Raw genomic sequence first — 22,145 nt, forward strand, 5'->3', positions numbered from 1 at the left:
GGTGCGATTCTTTTCATTTCCCGATTCACCATTCCGGTTCAACTCGGCCACGCTGTGAATCGTTGCGAATCGTACAAGTCAACTCGCGACTTGTACAATTCTAACAACAAAGCTCCCACACAATATCAGAGGATCAGTTGGCTAATATCCTTACCAAGGCTCTTGGGCCTACTCGTTTTTCTTCTTTATATACCAAGTTGGGAATATTTGATATATATGCTCCAACTTGAAGAGGAGTGTTAGAGAAGAAATATAGTATGTAGTTATATTTTTAGTATGGTTATAACCATATTTAGTTATAACCATATATTAAGATCTCACCATATTTTGTATGTGTCCAAATATATTGTATCTAGTATGCATCTAAGTATATTGTATCTAGTTGCCTATAAAGGCCCTTTGAGAGGCTAAAAGAAAAATAATAATAATTCATTTCTCTGCTCTCCATTGATCAATAATAACATTGGCACGATGCTTTGCCAATCCTCTTAAGACAAGGTATAATACACTGGTGGTAGGTTAGGTTTGTTTCATCAAATATCCTGGTTCTGGCATTCATATAAAGATTGAAAATTTCATCCCTAGGTTGTTAAGGATCCCCAACTCTATCACCAACAGCATTATTGATGAACTGGCTTTTGTTATGGCTGTGCCAAATAACTGTATATCTATGGAAGAACATTGTATTTTTTGGATTACCCCTAAGCAAACATTAGAATTTTTGCTGCCAAAAAGCTTCCTGCTAGTGCCGGATTGTGGTGCTTGGAAATCTTACTTCTAAGCATCTATAGCTTTACTGAATGGCAACCCCTATTGGCATCCTTTCACTAAAGAGGCAATGTACTGCTCCACAACCTCTGTTGATTAAAAAGTATATCCCACCTTGTTTTGTTCCACTCCTTCAAGGCTGTTTTAGTGCTCTGAAGCCTTGCAATCATTCTGTACATTGGAGATCCTGGCACTACAGTACTCCAAACCCATCAAATAACTTCCAAGATCGAGCATGGAAGAGCCACACATTCTCAAAGGGAAATGGAAATGGATATGGACCTTTGCTGCCCCCTTCGTGCTCAACAACGAAGCACAATGATCAGAGCCAGGTCAGGAGAGATGAACAAGCTAAGCTTGAGGAAACAGAGACAGTCACCCATCATTAGCAAAAGCAATTGATTCTCTCCCAAAAGCCAGAGTCATGTCGTCCCGGTTATACACCATGTGTAGCGAGCTCTTGTGAAGCTGGGTTCCGGTAATCCATTACATGGTAAGAAAACTTGAAACTCGTTATCTCCCAAGTTTCTTCAAAATGCAGCCCACCTCTTTTATCCTCTCGCACAAGACAATGTTAGCATCACCAGCAATTAACATAGTTGAGTTGGAGGATCGAGAAAGTTCAAGCCATAGGTCATGATGGACTGGAGTGGACGTGTTGGCATAAACAACTTCCAAAATTCAAGCAGGGGCATCAAGGGGAGAAACAATACTACATAATACTTAGAAGCTGAAATGAACTCCATATCACCAATAGCTCCATGGCAACAATGCCACCATACATTCCCACTGAAGGAATAACTTTCAATCTCCATTCAGAGATCCAAATGTCTATAAAGATGGTCAAGCAATTTCCTAGCAAGCCAGGCTTGAGAAAGATACAATCATCAATCATCTAGCTTGTAGGCACTAGAAAGCCTTCTGCGAGTAGTTGAGGAGATCAGCTTAGCCAGCCCTCAACATTCTATTCAAGTTTGTTTATGTCTATACACATGCATATGCATATAATATGTCTATAAATATGTACAAGCATACATATAATATATAATGTATATGCATATCTTCTGGTGTGTGGACATTTCTGAAATTTGGACACAGCATTAGACAATACTGCACTTCTTGCTATTACAAAATGCGAGTGTTCTGCTTATGTTTGCCAAAACTGTCAGTACTTGCCTGGCATTTTCAATAATGACACTCAGTTCCCAACAATATCAAGTGCTATATCATAGTAGGCTGAGTGTCTAGAGTCAGACATTTACAATGACACACCAGTTTCTTTTTCTTTTTAAATGAACATAAGGATGTCTAGATGCAACATTTATTTTATAAGTATATCGTACAGAAGAATCTCCATGTCTAATTTTTTTTTTTGGGGTTGAAGTGTTGGACACTTAAAGGACACCTGGACACTTGGGATCTGTAGGTATTTCATATATACATATACGTACAAACATATATGTGTGTGTGTGCATGTAAAACAGCTCAAAGACAGCAAAACCCACACAGCTCAAAGACAAAAAAATCTATATGCAATAATGATGGGTTTGTAGGTGGAATGTGCGTATGATGGGTTTGTAGTTGGAACGTGTGCATGATGGGTTTGTAGTTGGAAAATGTGTGTGAGCGCGCGTGCGTGTTTTTGTAGTTGGAATATGCAATAATGATGGGTTTGTAGTTGGAATACATTGCCTTGTACCACATGACCTTAATAATCAAAAAGATTAAAAATCAAAATGCAGAAGTATTAAAATTCCAAATAAAGTTATATGAGACACAAAACCACAACATTATTGCAAGATATCCAGATCCATATGCCAATAGACGAATGAAATTATGTACTACAACAAGGAAGGAATTACCAATGGTACCAACATAAAAGAGTTGTTTGACAAACCTGCATGTTTGAAGCAATATTAACGACATAGTGAATAGGAGGGATTTTGTCTCGATAATGGAACCCCGTCTCACAAATTGCCACAAGCTAAGCAAACAAACGAATGTTACATTTCAGTTTGATATGCCAAAAACATATTTAGGTAAAGTAAGATGTCAATATTTTACATTTCAAACATTAACTATCAAAAGTAATTTTGTTGTATTGTGCACAAAAGATGGAGGGGAAATGAACTATGCCCCAACAATTGGCATTTATATTATGACATCACAGCAACAATTGGAAAACATCAGCATTGAAAGGTAAGCAACTATATCAGCATCTAGTTTTATCGCACAAAATGAAAACTGAGAAAAATCTATTTCCATCACAAATAATTTTAGATGTTAAATACTGCTAGGTCCACTACGGTGTTGTAAAGACACGTTTCGAACATTTAATACACAAGCATGATTTTATAACTTTAAGTATGTGTGCACATTCATACATATCATAGTTCCTATTACTATTAATGCATCATAGAAATGGTTCTCTAGAGTGCGCATTAGGCCATGCAAGGCCCATGCATTTTATCTAATAAAAATAATGATAAACACCATAGAAAGGACTTGAACCTTCAGCTCTAAGCAACTAACTTCACAAGAATAGAGAAACATGGGGTGAGAAATGGTGAAGGAACACAGGATGGAGAAACGTACGGGTAGGAAACGTGGATGATTAGACACACCTCATGTACACACATTAGCAAAGTTGGCATTATATAGTAGAAACAATATTGATGTAAAAATGCAAATAAGGTATTACATCAATAATTTCATACCACAAACTAATAGTAAAATAAAATAATTTAGCATATAAAATAAAACAAGATAAATCTTTACCATCAAAGATTGCCCAATTCTTTTGTGATTGGTTTTACGAATCTTGACCCCCAATAATCCTTGTTGAAGGATACTACCAATCCCAAGATCGGATGAAAAGTGGAGGATTGACATGAGGTCGACAACTGAATAGAAGAAGCTCAGGCTGCTAAATGGTCATAATTCGATACACTTTGCTTTATTTGTTGTTTAAGCTATGCAATGTGACAGTGAATCATTAGCACGGTAACTATTCTATAAAACTATGTTTTTCCCCAATCAAGATTGAAACCTGACAACCAAGAGAACATGCAGATTTTTTCACTAAACATAGGTAAGCCCAAGCTCAAAAAGAAGAAATGCTGACATTACATACTGTAGTAACTAAATGGGTGTCTAATTCTGAACATTTATATGCTTAAATTGAAGAGATAAGAAGATTTAATTATAAACGATACAAAAAGAAAAGAATAGAAACAATATTTAGTATACGATCAGATTTAGTTATAATCGACGCATAGTGAAAGCAATATTCAATATTTTCTGTTGAAAATCATAGAACCGAGAAAAATTAAATTCTTTTAAAACTTTTAAGCATATTAACATAGATTTTGGCCACACAGAAAAGAAGATGCATAGCAATCTTAATGCATACTTAGCATAATTTAACGTTTAACTTCCTTTTTGTTTTTAACTATTCTATAATAAAATCTCTTTAAATTTCTAGAGCACATTATTCATAACATGCAAAAATGAAGCTACATAATCTTTGATACATTTGAACCACATAATACAGTTAACTTCAAAATCTCCTTTTTTCTTTCTTTATTTGAAGAAAAAATAATCTAAAAGTAGAACCAAAACACGCATTGACTCATCAAACAAAACCTTATAATAAAATTGAAGCAGTATAAGAATGGTTTCTGATTGTCTTTGCAAAGCACAATAACTTGAAACAAAAGGAAAATAAATGCAGGAAAATCAGTATCCTGTTTGTGATCTGCCCTTTAAAAATAGGACATTTCGTCAAAATGTAGGAAACTAGAATAGGAATGAATGCTGGAATGGCCTCAAGATTTGCTCTCAAAAAAACAAAAGGATGTGGAGGCATCCAAGAAGCAATAGGGCAAAACACAACTCAATCAACCAAGCCTTAAACCTATACTAGTTGTGGTGGGCTACATCAACCCTTTTCCTCCATTCCAGCTGGTTTAAGGTCATGCATTCTGAAAGACGATGAGATATCAGGTCCTTCCTCACTACTCCAATCCATATGATTTTTTGGTCCATCTCTACCGCTCTTCATTCTTTCCACAAGTATCAAATCACTCATTCATACTAGCGCATTCCTCAACCTATATCGTACATGTCCAAACCATCTAAATTATCCTTCTCTCAATTTGTCCTCAATTGGAGCCACTTCTACTTTTTCATGAATCACTTCATATCCTATTCTATCTCTTGTATAGTTGTATTAGCACACATCCGTCTCAACATTCTCATTTTGGCCACACTCATCTTGTGCATATTTTTTCTAACTACCCAACACCATAAAGTATAGCTGGTCATATGGTTATTATATAAAATTTTAGCTTCAACTTGGTGGATATCCTATGATCGTATAATATCCTAGTTGCACTTTTCCATTCCATCCAACTTGCTTCCATTACATCCTAGTTGCATTAAAGGAAAACAAGATTCACTTAGTGCTTCTTCAAAAGTAAATTTGGTAGTTAAATATAGAAAAGGAAACATCATATATCAATAATAATGATAAAATAATAAGCAGTAAAAAGATAATTATATGGTTTATCATGAAACTTGGTCAAAACGGACTTGAAATTTGGAGCTGCAGAGAGTAAGTGCTAAAGCAGCAAAGCAAGTAAGAGCCTAAACATGCCATTACAAGTAGAACATTCCAGCTAGTAAGCTCATGATGAAAAATTGATAGCAATCCAATTCCTATCAATCATATTTCGAGTAAGAATATAGAAACAATGGAGAAAATAGGTTGAAGAAAAGATATTCAATCACTTCAAGGGGATCAGAGCCTCCAAAAGCCTCTAGGATGAATTTATTAAATTGATTACTTCCAAAATTGATCAAACTTGGCCTCCAATCATGCTTCAAATTTCAGTTCCCATTGCCATTCTCTTGTTCACTCATTTATTCATGGAGACGAACTTTCTATAGCCATGTTGTAAGGTTCCAAACCTGCAATGTTGAGATTTTTCCTTCTGATTTCTCATGAAGGTCATGCACCGAGAAAGATGCTCTAATACCAAGCTGATAGGACCCCAAGTTTCTAGAAATGATATTTTGCACAGAAATATGAGAATAGAAAACAAAATTGGAAAGAAGGGATTTTCAATCACTTTGAGGAGATAGAGACCTCCAAAAGCCTTTACGCCAATTTGATTATACTGATTTCTTCTTCAGATGGCCACTAGGACACTGCATATTTATAGATTTATAATTAATTGTCCTAAAAGAATAAGGAAAAGCAAAAGAGGAAACATTATGTAGCAAATTTCTAGTGGACTTGGACTCCTATACTAATCTCTGGTCCTAGATCAAATTAAAGTTAGGATCCTAAAATAAGAAACCTATCAAAAATTGATGGCCCTTCTCTTGAAGACTGGTTCACAATTCTAACTAAGAACCACCATAAGCTAGAAGCGTAAGATTGCTCGACCTCTTTTTCTGTTTCAGACATTCTCACTGATGATATCTTTATTAACTTCATATAATTCAATAACACCTAAAATTTAATAATTGCGGTTTTTTGAGCATCACAAAACTTTCACTAAAGATCAGCTAATAAATTAGGACTCCTTTTTAAATAATTCTATATGTTATTCCACATTATTAAACATTTTGTTTGTCTAATATTCAAATTCACACCTGCACAGGCAACCAATTCAGATACATATGGGCTGGCTGACAGAAAGAAACTAATCAACAATTTTCACAGTGGAAAGAGAAAATAAAAAAACCAACTCAACCATAGAATGGGCATGAATTTCTCAAACCAAAACCTCCATCTAATTAGTGAATAATGAAATACAGGTGGACATTAAACTAGAAATAAGTGTTGATTATTTCTTATATTTTTCCCATTAAATACAGATCAATGATCCATTTTAAAAAATTCAATTGCTTTATACATAGAATACCAATTGATATGCTCGATGAAGGAAGCTCTTCCACAATAAAAAAATATTTCATAACTACACAAAATAATTTATATGTGGAGGATGAAATCCTAATTACCTCATCAAAAATCCATTTCATGATTCCAGAATTCTGTAAGAGGAGAATATATTTGAACAATAATCCAACAATATCTTCTATATGCTCTGTCATCCATTTTAAATGATCCATGATTAGAATACATTATATCAGAGGGCAATAATATAGACAGATACCAAAAAGTTAATAATGAACATATGAAAGGCCCATAATATGATTCATAAATTTTTAAGAGTCAGAATAGAAACTAACCATGACCTGCATCAGTGAGCTCAATAGACACATAGAAAAAGGAAAACTCAAAACTCCAATCCCCTTCCCCAGCTTCCAGACTTATAGCCCATCCTGCAATTATCAGCACCCACCCTCATATTATAAAGTATGGGATGAAAAAAAGAAGAAGTCTCCAAAAAGATGACCAAGAATAGCAATTTTGATCTAGCAGAATTTAAAAGAAGACTTATATAGAGCATTCATTTACTAATCGACAACATTCTCATTGATCCAAAATTACAGAAGCTTTGATCAATATATACTAACGAAAGGAAGTCTGGCAGTAGTTGCTTTTCAATAGGATATACACTAGCAAATAACAATGGAAGTTTGCATGTAAGATGAGCAATCATATCTTAATGATAATTGACAAAACTTTCACCAATATGACAATTTAGAAATGCATTAACTGAAATATGAATTTCCCTTCTAGTATAAAACAAAACTAAGCATCGAATGAAAAAAAAAAAACATATCAAAAAATGAATGGCAATATGATTTACCAGTGTAAATTCAGACCCAAAAAAAGTAACTTAAAACCAAAATCAGATATTTTGGTTTCAGTAAAAGTATAAGGATGTGGACATTGATGATCAGAATAAGATAGATGTGTTTCATTTCCAAGTCAAGCTATAAACTAACAGTATGAATAGACTCAATTAGAAAAAGAAGATTTATAAGAAAATAAAGGAGAATAACTTTAGATTAAATAGACACATACTTAAATAATTCATTGCAGATTTTCTAGTGGAAAATTTTATGTTGCTGATATGAGACAAAGACATTACAACATAGAAGATTTACAAATAACTGTATATGTCACACCTTGTTTGATCATGATAGTGGCAAAGTTAGGATTTAGGAAATTAGTGATGTTGAATATAGAATTTGTAATATAAACCAAATGGCAACATCATCTGCAAGGATTCAAATATAAATGTACAGGGGCATATCAATGGCTAGGCAAAAAAATACACACCATATCGCATGTCATATCAAGAAAGGGCACCAACTGTATGCTTGGGAATAGCAGGTCTGCCCTTGTTGCTAACTATTTTGGCCTCCCAATCTGTTTCTATTCTTGTATTTTGTGTTTCTTATTTTAATGCTATGCTATATGCATATATATATGGCAATTCAATTTACCCAATAAGCTGCTCACCCTGCCCTGAACTTTTTTTTTTTGGCTAAATTACATAACTTATAATCAAAACTGCATTAAAAAAAAAAAATTGTATGCGTTAACACATGAAATGTAATAACCTACAACATATATAGAGGAATATATACATAAATGTGCTAAATACTTTTAATATTAATATATACATAAATGTGTTAAATACTTTTAAGCATTAGGTGTTGCTTAGTATCATTTTAGATCAGATGCTTTGGAGATTAAGATTAATAACACTTCCTACTGGATTTGCATTTGAACAATGTTTGGGTAAAATAAAATTTATGAGCCTTTGAGGTTTGAGAAATACCTTAGCATTTAAAAGTTGAAATTTGAACTGACCCAAAATCTAGAATTTGAACTATAGCTGGGAAAACAACTTTTTATTCGTAATGATTTGACTTTTTAGTATTTTTAGTGAACTCAGGCAAGGGGCTGTCCGCTATTCACTAGCAATATCTCAGGTAAATAGGACATCTACTTAAATGATATTCATGAGAATAAGTCTGAACTTAGTAAATGTTTATCCAATTATTAGTAGTCTACTTGCTTCCTGTTTGTTCTTCAAATGGCGGAAAACAACATAACCACTCACCTAGACTGGAGAACTAGTTCTGAATAATGGAAGAGATGGGTGAGTTTTTGCATATCCACTTTCATTTTAAAAAAAAGCTATTGGTCACTTATTTTTGAAATTACCTGTCTGACTAGAATGCTGAAGGCCAGATCAGTTTAAGCTGTATTAATACACATAATTACAATGTGAAGGAAACTCGACTAAAATCGAGGCTTATATGTAAAAGATTAATAAAACCTAAGGTCAACATCGGAAAAGTCAGGAGATACAATTTAAAAACAAAATCAGATCTAAAAAAAAAAAAAAACAAAGAACCAACTAATAGCAACATTTCCTACAGAAATATTGACTTGATATATGAATACAGTGTAAAACCATTAGGAACTGAAGTTACCTAACTGCTTCAAAATGTAAAAGAGAGAACCCTCGCCTTCATGCCCGATAAGGTGACTAAGGTACCGGCAAGGACCTTCTTTGTAATAGCGTATGCTAGGAGTGATTGGCCATGTAAATTTCAATGCGTGACCTTCCCTTATTGGGACTGCTTTAACAAGAATCTGTCACAAACCAACAAGAATGAACTCACGAAGAAATTGTGCATCAAAATGCTATTTTGATATTCAATATTATTATCAAAAGCATGGTACCATGGTTTGCTGTACTGCACCATATCGGACAGTACAGGGCATACCGTACTATACTGGTACACCACACTACCCCATACCGATACTACCATACTGTACCAAATAGCATACCGACACTATAATAGAATTTTACTAGCATAGTGTCCGATACGGAGACGGCAAACCTTGCATGGTACTATACTGTCATCTAAATTTTGTTGTCATTTGGGTCAAATCCAATGGTGAGTGACCAACATACCTGAAGATGTTCTAACGAGCAAGGCTGACCAAGAAAATGGAAGTAGTCCCGTTCAGTGTTTCGAATATCACAGAACTCCCTTTCAACCAGTTTTTGAATATCATTGAGACTCTCTAAAAGATCCAATTAGAGTGGTCACTTGTCAGGAATAAATTAAACAGAAAGAAAGATTAAAGACTCTGGTAGACAATTTAAAGCAGTACCCTACCTCTTGCATATACAACAAGGTGCATAAGGTTTGCTGAATAATTCTCTTCGTAAAATTTAATTAGCTCAAGCCTTGTGTCTAAGCCTTTGGATTTTGGTTTAACCTCCAATGTCTCCCAATTTCCTAAAACATCAGAATATAAATAATTGGAGATAATACACCAGCTTTCCTGGCTTCAGAACTGAGATTATCTGAGCATCTGTCATTAAAATTAGCTGTGACTGACTGAAATAATCAAGAATTCTCATCATTTCATATATGTACATGAACATACTTTAAATTGCAGCAGTAAGCATTTCCCATCAAAATAAAGGATGCTTGGTCGACTGAAGATGGATCACCAATTTATAAATTTATCAACAAAGTAAAAATCCCACCCACCCAAAACCCCGCCCAATAGACATAGGATTGTACAAAAACACTGTAATTTATATGGTATCATATAGAAAGTGAAAATACAATGCAAGATAGGACATAAATGAAAAACCAGTTTATACATAATTGAAAAATCAAGGTGGGGAGGGGGAGGAAAGAAGAAAAACTGAAGCATGTTGGTAAATTCAACATGTTATCTCATAACACAAATAAAATGTCTAACGCTTGCAATCTCCAGTATTAAATGCTGCAAAGTTGCAGCAATCATGGATCACAAAGGAAAAATTCCAAGGCAATGAGTATCAGCTAAACAGGACCACATTTCACAGAAGATGGCAGCAGAAGTTAAAATGGGCTTTGCTAGGTGCTCCAGGAATGCTGCACCGCAAATTTGTTGAAATTATATCATTACAAGTGACTGTCAGGATTTACCGGCCAGCTACAAGTAAAAGCCCATTTGAACAGGAAGTACACAAAGCAAGTACAAGAAGAACATTGGAACTCTAAAGTAAAATTTGCAGTGTCTTTTTTCTTTTTCCTCTTGCATCCTTCTCTTCTTCTTGCCCAAACTAGGGTATTTTGGCCAATGCTGGAAGAAGGTGACAGGGTTGGGGATGAGATCACCTGCATTTAGGCATTGGAGGATGCCAATTCTATCATCATACAGCATAAAGCACCGATGCCTAAAAATCCAGGCTAGATGGTAGTAGACGACATTGAAGAAGCAGAAGGTGGTGGAGCAGAAGATGAAGTTGCTGTGGAAAATATCACCGGGAGGGTCAGATGGAGGCCACTAATGGGAGATAATAGGCAGATCAAAATATCATGGGCCGGGTTGATGGTATCATCTTAGGTGATGCAACAGGGATGAGACTAGGCAGGGCCTTGCAGTCTGAGATGGCAAGGAGGCCACATTGACAGCAGCATCATGTATGGTGGTGACAACAGCCGTGAAGAGCAATGTCTTCCATGGGATGCAGTGGACAGGGCAACATCTTGGAAAGAAAGATGGGGAAGAAGAAGTGCCAAAGAGGAAAGGCCTTTCTTTCTTTCTTTTTTTTTTTTAATTTTTTCAAAGACACATGGCTAATACTAGGCATCCTTAGTCCGACTACATGTCAGCTTTAATAAAATAGAAGGGAAATAATAGTAAACAGTTGTCCACTGATTTGTTAAATTCCAAAAACACCCTCATACAATGAAAGGTCCAGATTCTTTCTAAGTTTTTAACAAAAATATATTAAAAAAGTATGATAGCCAAACCCAGTTAAAATTTGTGGAAAAGTCAAGGCATGCATAGAGTGAAACGAATTTCCAAATTACAAGTTCATGAAAATGGGGGCATCTACACAAAAAACTAGGGTTAGTACTTAGTTCTTTAGCATTAGATCATTTTAGTTTTAATAGCAAACCATTAAATATAAAATAATACATCTAAATGTATTAACAACTCGAACAAGTTTACCAGAAAGCAAGCAACTCCAAGTAGATTGAAGTTATCATACTAAAACAGCAGAGTACACGTAAAGGATTCTTAAATGTGAGAAATAGAGCAACAGGATAATGGAAACTATCAGTGACTATTTCATAAACACAAGGGACCAGCAAATCTAACTGAAAACATCATAGTGCTCACCTGTACTGAATTTATGATATGGATGATCCTTTGAACATAGATGTTTTTGAAGCTGAAAATATTAACATTAAGAAACAATAATTAAATTCAAGCAGAAAAAGGTGAATATTCATTACATGTCAGGTTCTAGGTAAAGGAAGAAGATTGATAGAAGACCAGGAAAGAAAACTGATGCGGAAAGGAATGACTGACTTTCCCAAATCAAAATTTGATTGGCATTCTAATAACAAGCAAGCGGCCACCAAAGTAAGGTAAAGACGTAATTGATAATTAATATGTTCAGCCATAAATCGAAAAGCCAAAACATATACACAATGACAGCAAACTATGAGTCAACACAGTCAATATTAAGCAAAGAGGAAGGACAACTACTTTCATCTCTTTTTTTAGACAAAGAAGGGCCAAGGCCCACCATTACTGAAACAGTTAGTTTCATCTGAAGCTGCTAAATTAGCCAATTCACCCCCTGCCTCCCTCCACATCCAAGGGGCATTTGTCAATGTCCACATATCCTAAGAGATGTATGTCCATCTATATGAATAAGGAACATAGTTATATACATATACATGCACATGTGCATTTCACACAAGGTCAACCGTCTCACCCGAACCACTCAGTTTGGGGTGTACAGACCCGGTAGGTTTCAGTTTAGTATGGGCCCCGAACCAGCCCGAACCACTCGGTTAAGCTCAGTTCAAGATGGTTAGGGTGATTTGGCCAACTGTTCTGCCCCAATAACAAGAGGGGAAGGCAAATAAGGCCTCCCATGCCTTGTCTGCCTCTTCCTCTCTATTTTTTTTTTTCAAATTCCGTGAGAAAAGGAAAACACAGCAAATTCTTGCCAAATTTAGGCCAAAATCAAGGTATGATCCCTATCTCCTTTTCTCTTGCTCTCTTCCTCCCTCCCTCTTTTTTATTTTGAGTGCTAAAATAGGCCAAAAATGGGGAAAATGAGGAAAAATCATGCCAAATTTTGTCTTTTGGTATGATTTCATGATATGTTATGGATCTAAGGATGATCTGACCAAATACCCAAAAAATGTTTTTTTTTTTTGTTGATCATATAAATTTTTACATTAAAAATATATTTTTAGATTAAAATAATAAAAATATAATAAAGTAATGTTCAAAAAATTCTGTAAAACTGGTACAACATTTGGAGGTATGCATGCTACTTGCTATCTCTATTTGATAACAATTTATTTAAATTTGGACTACACGAACCTAAGCCCAAATTTAAATAAATTCTGAAAAGTGATGATTAATGCATAACATGGGCTGAAAAAAATATATGCAACACCCCTGGTAGAGTGCTATGCTAATCCAAATTAAAATTAATTTTCTAGATATTTTATAACTAAATATCAATTCATTATTTTAAAATAAAAAAATCAAAACCAAAAAATTAAGAAAATTTAATATTATGTGTAGATAATGTAGAAATATTTTCTAAAGTAATTCGGTGATTTTTGGCATTACAATGTAAATTCACTAATTTTAAAGTAATTAAATAAGTAATTATGAATACATGATATGTATTTGCCAAACTTGCAAAAATGGATTTAGGAAAGGAGTCACAATGTGATATAGGTTAGGATCACAGTGTGATGTTTTGGGGCTAGCACCACTGAAAGTGCAAGTGATGCAATGTGGAGTTTAGGGAGGGGTGTCTGAATTGAAGCAACATTTACCGGTAGTTACCCAAGATGTCAGCTTATATGAAATGCCCATGTAAAGTCCACTAATTGATGAAAAAACACTTTATTAATTTTAACGCAAACAAACAAAGAAGTGCTAAGAAAAAGGCAAAGAGCAAATATCAAGTGGTTGAGCCACCTTCATACCATTCTAGAGACTTGTAGGAGTATGAGGCATCAGATCCAAATGATATGGAGGAGACAAAATTTTAGTCTACCATACGGAAGAACTTGATAAACAGGGACACAGAAAAGAGGTTGCCAGGCACAAGGCTCAATTTAGGCCCTCATAGTGCAAGACTGGTGCTAATTTCCAAATCCACTAGGATAGATCTAGGGTAAAAAGGGACCTCATCAGTCAAAAAGGATATTGATAGAGGCGACGGCCAAATAGCTTCTATGCTCGGAACATTTGGTAGTAAGAAGGGGAAGAAGTTCAAAGACAAACCAGCAAGGGCCACAACTCACTATGTATATCCACGTCTTTCCCAACTGAGATCCGAAGTGGCAAAAGATTGACCATGCTTGTAAAGGACAAGAAAAAGATATGTAGAGAGCTATTGCATCAAAGTGGAGAGCAAATCTCATTATATGCCGCAGGTGGATCTCCTAAAGCATCAGTTGGCATAGTGGACAATATGCCATCCACATAAGATCGATATAAATTTGATCACTCATCTTATTTCGGTGGGGTTCAACTCCAAACATTACCCCTCCTATCATATGGGTATAGCCAATGGTTAGAGTTCAGCGTTGCCTCTTGGTATCTTGAATAAGAATGGTTCGGTTTCTATGACTACACACATACATGCAGCCATAGTACCAGGAACCACAACAGATCACTATCAAACATCATATGACTAGCAGGGATTGAGACAATATCCACACCATTATAATTTCCAAGATCTGAATTACAAACAAAATCTAGATATCTACAAGGGTCACATACACTCTAAATGGGACCAAATCTATAAAGTAAGCTATTATTCATTTTTTTCCAATACTATACTTTATTTGTTATTTTTTATTCATAAATGTTGTTAGTCTATTGATCCATGTTGACTCAACAAGTGTTGATACCAATATCGACACTCCTATATCAAATGCTTTAAAAATGCAGCTAAATCACTAAAAAACAGAAGAAAGTCAACCCAAAAGCCTAAGCATACATAGAACATACAAAAAATAAAGAAAAGGCAAGAATAATAATAATAATAGATAGATAGATAGACTTCTTCCATTGGTATGGTATTGGGATGGAGCCCCATATCATGTGTTGGAATAGGATGGACCGATACTATATTAATCAGGCCAAAAGCCAATAGTACCACCAATACGGTTTTTAAAACCTCTGAACTAAGTGTCAGTACATGGGATGACCTACCCTCGTGATATTTAAACCTTGTATGTTACTAAAATCCACAAAACCCCCAAAAATTTCAAATTTAGAATTAAATAAAAATATGAAATTATCTTTATAATAAAATAATAATTTATAAATATTTTTCGTAAACACTTACCAAGTAATGTTATTTTGAGAACTAAATAAAATTATGAAAATTAATTTTCTAAAAATATTAAATTTTTAATAAATGTTTTTCCTAAGATTACACGAGTAGTGTTAGATAAACAAACATTATTTTCTAACATCTATATATCTAATTTAACAACACTATCTTAAACCATCACTTAACCACTAACACTAATTAGATACCACAATACATAAAATAGGTTTAAAAATGCATCTCCATGAGGGAAAGGGAAAAATGACTGATTGTACATTATAAAAGCATGAGTTTTAGAGGCATGCACAAGTCTAACTATTATTTCCATTTATCATCAATCATTTTCAAAATAATACCCAGCTTCAACCAAGGCTCGCACAAGATTGATTGCTCAGAAAGGAGAGGGGAAAACCTGAGACATTCGCCAGCCATCAGACAATAGATTCTTCTGATTCTCTGGATTTGACAAAATGAAAGAGAAACATCATAATGATAAACTCAATAGGAATTTCAAAAAAATATATATAGGAACAAAAATAAGTGGTACCAGCCACGGCATCACTATACCAGAGTCGACAGCTTTTATTTCCCTTAGTGTAGCATCAGGAGACATCAAAGGCCTAACGAAGAACTGAGCAAATCTGAATGGAAAACAGAATGGGAAAAAAGGAAGAAGAAGAAAAAAAGTATAAGGTTACATATGACCAAAAATAAAGCCAAGTAATGATTGAAAACCTAAAATAGTTATTTACCTATCTAAGGCCTCCTCAAAGCAGTCCACATTGACATCGAAATAAAAGTTTGTGTGCTCAGAAGATGTAAAAGCATTAGCAGAACCACCATGCTGATTATGCCCCCACCAAATACCATAATGAAAGCAATATCAAAACATAATTTTGCAATAATGTAATATATTGACCTTTATATGTTTCACAAAATGATTGTGACAATGACCAGCCAAGTATCAGCATTCTAATTTAACATGACATAAGATTCTCATGAAAGATAAAAAAACTGTGCACGCTTTAGCGACCTAGCCACCAAACACTTAGATTAATCAAAATCAAAAATCTTTAGTACTTAGGCAAAGGCAAAAATTCCTACACAAAGTTCCATTTAAAAAACTGTGCACTCTTTACCGATCTAGCCAATAAATACTTATATTTATCAAAGTCAAAAAGCATTTAGCACTTAGGCAAAGATGAAAATTCCTACACAAAGTTCCATTGTATGATTAAAATCATAAGAGCACAATTATCTATTTAAACCTTCGATACAACAGCCATGATGCAACATAGGTGCATGACTAGCGAAACATTCTACTCATTTGTATCTTAAGCAAAGTTGGAGTATAGCACATGATGCCCATCAAACAACAAGCTGATAAGTACATAATATCTGATAATTCTCTCAGCCCTAATGTACAAATTTTCCTACTAACAGTTTTACTTGACCAATAATTCTCTAACCTAAGCCCTGATGCACAATTATTAATGATAACAGCTTATACGAACATACATGTAATTCCCTATGCACGTCTCCACACCACAAGTCTAACGCACATTCATGTCCCCATGGTTACATCTCAAAGCACGCATACCTCACAACAGTCTAAACCACAGTTAACTAATTCGCTGTGGTATGAAAAGTGTTTGATTAATTCCTATATGCAATAAAATTTCCTTATGTAGCTCCTAACTCCTTGAAAACTCCTATTTTACATCAGTTATCTCATTTTCATCTCAAGCAATTAAATAAGAATATCTGACATAAAATTATATAGGTTGATTAAAAAAATGAATTTTCTCATCCTACTTTGAGAAGCAAAACTACTTCATAATAAAAGTGAATTGCAAATTATGAATCCAAATCCAAATTAAGCAAATAAATGAATCAGCTAAAAATGGTCTAAAGATATGGCTAAGAAATATCATTTACAAAAAATGTATAAATCTATACTTAGTAGCTGCAATCTTCCATCTAGATTAGGACACGCACTTCACAATCTTCCTGGAATCTAAAAACTTGCATCCACTTTCTAAGTGCTTCTTCCGTCAATTGTTTCTAAAATATCTTCTTCCCTACACCTGCCCACTCTTGATTCTAGCAACTAATTCTATTATGAAGATATAGCAATTGAAGAGGCATGATTAGGTTCCAAAAGGCACAATCAAATACTCGATATATGAATTATAGATATAATGATGCATACAATGATCATGTTTATCAGGTTCATCCTCAAGTGTCCAACTTGAGGGCACTTTTTACAGAACAATCACACGGTATGTATGCAAATTAAAAACTTTTTTATTTTACCTTTTCCTCTAGTATAAAAGTTTGATATCATTTAGAAACCTGAACTCCTAAATAACTAGTTCTTTTGGTTTTAAAAGAACAAGAAAACAAACACACATTGGATACATAGAAACATCCATATACATCAAAAGGTGATTTCCATGTTATCTCAAATTAGGCTTTCAAAATAACACCTTCACATGTTTCACACATACCAAAAACCAGGACTTTATTTTTGTTAACACTTACTAAGGTCTCATATTCTAAGTTATGAAGTATCAAATGACTCATGCTGCCTGAACTGTGACTTATACTCCAAAATTTATGAAAAATCAAAGGATCCTTCAAAGTTCAAACCTTCTTTGCATACTTCATTCCCAACCACTCAGTTTGCCCATTTAATTCACCTAAACATGTGTCAAAGATTCAGCAATTATGTCAATCTTGGGGGCAGCTGCTTCCTTTTCCATGATATAAAATGTTTCATGCCAAATTGCCAATCAATTTGTCTAGTGTTTCTAAAGACTACATTCAATCAATGTGAATCAACCCATTGCTGTCACCACCACCATTTCATCTTCTTTGATGACAAACCCTATTCTTCATTTTCCTGGTCTATGCCAACATCCATGTTACCTAGACATTTGGCATGGGTGCCAAGTGTATAAGTGTCTTGAACTACCAAGCACACAGCCTCCAAAACACACACACACACACACACACATATATGTATATGTGTGTGTGCGCGCGCGCGCGCGTGTTTATATATATATATATATGTATGTATGTATGTATGTATGTATATATATGTATGTATATATGTATATATGTATGTATCTATATGTATATATGTATGTATATATATGTATATATATGTATGTATGTATGTATGTATATGTATGTAAGTATGTATATATATGTATGTATATGTATGTATGTATGTATATGTATGTATATATATGTATGTATATATATATATGTATGTATCTATATATGTATGTATACACACACACACACACACACACACGTGTATACACACATATGTGTACACATATGTATACATATATGTATATATTATGCATATCTTTATATATGTATACATACATGTATATATATATATATGCATATATATATTATGCATATATGCAGGGATTTAGGTCTCAGCGAAACGTTCCGGGATGTCCCGTGGGATACTGAGATGGGGTACCAATTCATGTGTTGGGATAGACCGTTCCGCTAGCATCCCAGCATCCCGATCGGGACGCCTTGGGACATTCTCTGTCCCAGATGTTGGGTCATTTTCCGAAAAAATCGAGACAGCCCCATCCCACGGGATTTAAAACCTTGCATATATGTATGTATACATACATACATTATATATATATATATATATATATATATATATATATATATATATATATATATGTATGTATGTATGTATGTATAGAGAGAGAGAGAGGCTTCAAAGTTCAAATTATAGATCTTAAACAAATAAATTAGTGAAATAGTCATGAGTTTGCAAATTATTTATTTATTTTTGCTAGGTTCATTTAAGTTGTGTTGAGATACTTAAATTCGTAACTAACCATGATATATATTTATATTTAACATATAATGATATTCTGCTTCAAGTGTTTATATAATCTATAAAACTTTATCTTAGAAGCATAAGAACACATTGTTTGAAGTGTCCATAAACACTTAAGAACACTTCATTTAAAGTGCTCAAAAATACTTAAGGAGACTTCACTAAAAGAGTCCATCACTTAAAACTAAAATTCTCTACATGACTCTCCAAAAAAGCACAAAGTGTGCACAAACTTTTACCAACAGTAGCAGAATACTTCAAGCGTAGTATCCAGCCATCTTGTGTTGTGCTCTGCCATATCCAAGTGTCTAAAAGTGTTGGCACTTACAAACAGCTTAAAAATAGAGTGCCCATGTAACACAGACCAACATTAACTAGCAGTGGCCATTCCATCAATGTTTTCCGATGTACATAGCATCACTCTACTGCATGCTTTTGGTTTCAAGGAAATGTGGTCTCTAAGTTAGGGATGAAAGCATATAGGAAATATCCATCCGGATCCATTTCCATATCAGGAGCTATTCAAAGATGGTTAATTCAAGCACCTAACTAATATCCATATTCATTTTCCATATATGTTAAAGGAAATCTGATACAGATATAAATAGATAACTTTCTGATTTCCATCTTATATAGCACTTAGAAATAAAGGAAAACTGATACAAATATAAAAAGATAACTATGATTGCCATCTTATAAAGCACTTACAAAATTAAAGGGAAATAACATAATAAATTTACATATTTTTAATTTAATTTACCTTCCACGCAATCATATTTTTAGTTTGGTGGTTCATAAAGTTTAACTATTTAATTTATATCACATTTATAACCATACTTCCGATATTCAATTTGCATTAGCACCCATTAGAAATGAATATAGATATGAAATTTACTATCAAATTGATATCCATATCCATAGTATTTTCCAAATAAAAATGGATAAGGATATGAACATACTGATATCTGATCCACTTCCAATGTTATTCTAAGTAACTACACAAACTCTTTTAGAGATGGCCTGCACATCCAACCTCTATTCCATCAAAGCCTTTGTATACAATATAGTAATGTATACACACATGACACAGCCAACCATTTTTCCTTGTCCTCTAGCTTCAATGTCTAGAAACTTTTGTTTTAGGTGGACGTGATGATATGTTTAAACCATGAGCTTTACCAACAACATAGCCGATATATAAGGAGACCTGAAAAAGTTTATAACAGAAAACACACCACGTGAACATGTAACAGAAATCATTTATATTGACAGCATATAAAATATTTAACAACATATACTATCATTCGATCCTTTAGGGAATAGTTCAACTAAAGAAGACAGGAATTTAACCATATATCATCAAACATATGTCAATATTGCAAGTTATGACCAGTAACATCTAATCTATACAAGTGAAAGCATTCATATCTCAACAAGGTTCAGTCAGGAAGTACCTCCGTAATGTACTTTGAGTAACTATCTTCCATGGGATATTTCTCACTAGCATAAAACAGCATATGCTCTGCATTAGATGAAAGGAGCGTGATTAAGGAAATAAGACTTCCTAAGAATGTGAGTTCAAAATTACCACAGCTTTGACTCGCAGCAGACTGCATGAATTGTGCACCTTTCTCCCCTTGCCATTATCGATATCCTCTAACCAGCTAAAGAGAAAAGAACACCCCGGATACTATTTATAGCATCAAGATTGACGTCAGGGATCAATATTCTCGCCATGATCTTTTTTCACAAAAAAAATCACTCAAGGTTTGATCTTTCTAGGGCTAACTAGGAGATGCAAAAAATATTAACAAGCGACCACTATGAAATTGAGTATTATCCCTAAATCAAATTGGATAGTATAAAAACCCTATTATACTCGTTCGCGCGTGCCTACTATACATGTATTCAGTACCAAAAATACATTCCCCTATACATCTAATTTCCAGAATCCGCAACATTGGAACAATTTTGTTCGTAAAGCATCGTAGGAAAAGAACACAGGTGATGAGGCACTCACCAAGAAAGTGAGCCAGGCCTTCAAGTCCATCGGGATCGCAGAAATAACCAACGGAAACATCCATGGAAGCAGCAGCCTAAAAAATCATAGCTTGTAAAGAATCAAGAAAACCTAAAGAAGTCTAATCTGATCGAAAAAGCAATTAAAGCACATACGGATATAATTAGGGCAGAACAATTTGCAAGAAAAGGTCATAAAATCGAGATTTCGAAGGGAAAAGCATCGGGGATACCTTATCGGTGTCGGGATCGCTGATGAGGAGGACCTCCAGAGAATTGGGGAGGACGATCCTCCGGTACTCCCGCTTGTCGTTGCGGGGCTTAAAGATCTCCACATCCGATTTCCCCACCGCCATTCCGCCCCTCTCTCGGTCTCCCTCTGCCTCGCGTTCTTGGAAGGAGACGCTTTTCAGAGGCGAGCAGTGCGCAGTATCTTTAACGGGTCACCGTTGACGGATCCCTTGATTGGTTTCGTATGGGATATGTTACCAAGCGATTAATCAATGGACACGAAGTAATAAAAGTCTGAAGAGTGGTCGTTATGAATTAAAATGGTGATGGGAGATGGTGTTTGAAATTTTATAGCATACAGTTGATCCTCAGATGCTGGTAACGAGTCCAAGAGTAGGGTCTCCTGCCGTTGCCCATGGAGCACGAAGAGCCGCCGAGAGTTTGGATGTCGGTGGGCCGCCACTCGGCCCAGTCAGGTTATCTACATGGGTTAGTTGATATGGGCCAAGCTTTTACAGTTGGGTTTGATGAAAGATGGCGCCATTTTGATACCCAGTGGGCCAGGCTTTTAGAGTTGGGTTTGATGGAAAATGGCTCTATTGTGAAACACTCTTCCATTTGAAGTTTCCAACGTACCTTATTCCTACATAACATTCAGAAAAAGAAAAGTCTATGCCCGAACAGGCTCCTTCATATTCCTCATCCAACTTCTGAGATCATCCCTTTGGTTTGTTTTCTCCTTCTCCTTCTCCTTCTCCTTCCACTCCTTGCAGTACTTGAGACAGGTGGGTTTACTCTTCTGAGATCAGTCATTGGTTCACACCATATGTACTAACAAATCAATTGCTAAGCGCCGCATAGTTATAGAGGTTTAAAGTTTAGCACAGATGAAAACTTTTACACATCTT

General features: G+C 34.7%; 1 protein-coding gene across 1 annotated transcript; it reads right to left on the reverse strand.

The window, feature by feature from the left end:
• Positions 1-2,611: 2,611 nt before the first annotated feature.
• Positions 2,612-21,498, reverse strand: LOC140858619 (insulin-degrading enzyme-like 1, peroxisomal). The gene is made up of 13 exons (XM_073259881.1): positions 21,240-21,498; positions 21,008-21,083; positions 20,442-20,509; positions 15,857-15,948; positions 15,672-15,745; positions 15,517-15,560; positions 11,903-11,954; positions 9,892-10,014; positions 9,684-9,796; positions 9,196-9,358; positions 7,030-7,122; positions 6,799-6,884; positions 2,612-2,752 (listed from the first exon to the last, which is right to left on the reverse strand). The coding sequence occupies exons 1-13, from the start codon at positions 21,360-21,362 to the stop codon at positions 2,627-2,629; spliced, it is 1,233 nt and encodes a 410-aa protein (XP_073115982.1). The 5' UTR covers positions 21,363-21,498; the 3' UTR covers positions 2,612-2,626.
• Positions 21,499-22,145: the final 647 nt, after the last annotated feature.

Source organism: Elaeis guineensis, chromosome 6 (assembly GCF_000442705.2).
Source record: "Elaeis guineensis isolate ETL-2024a chromosome 6, EG11, whole genome shotgun sequence".
Classification (NCBI taxonomy): Eukaryota; Viridiplantae; Streptophyta; class Magnoliopsida; order Arecales; family Arecaceae; genus Elaeis; species Elaeis guineensis.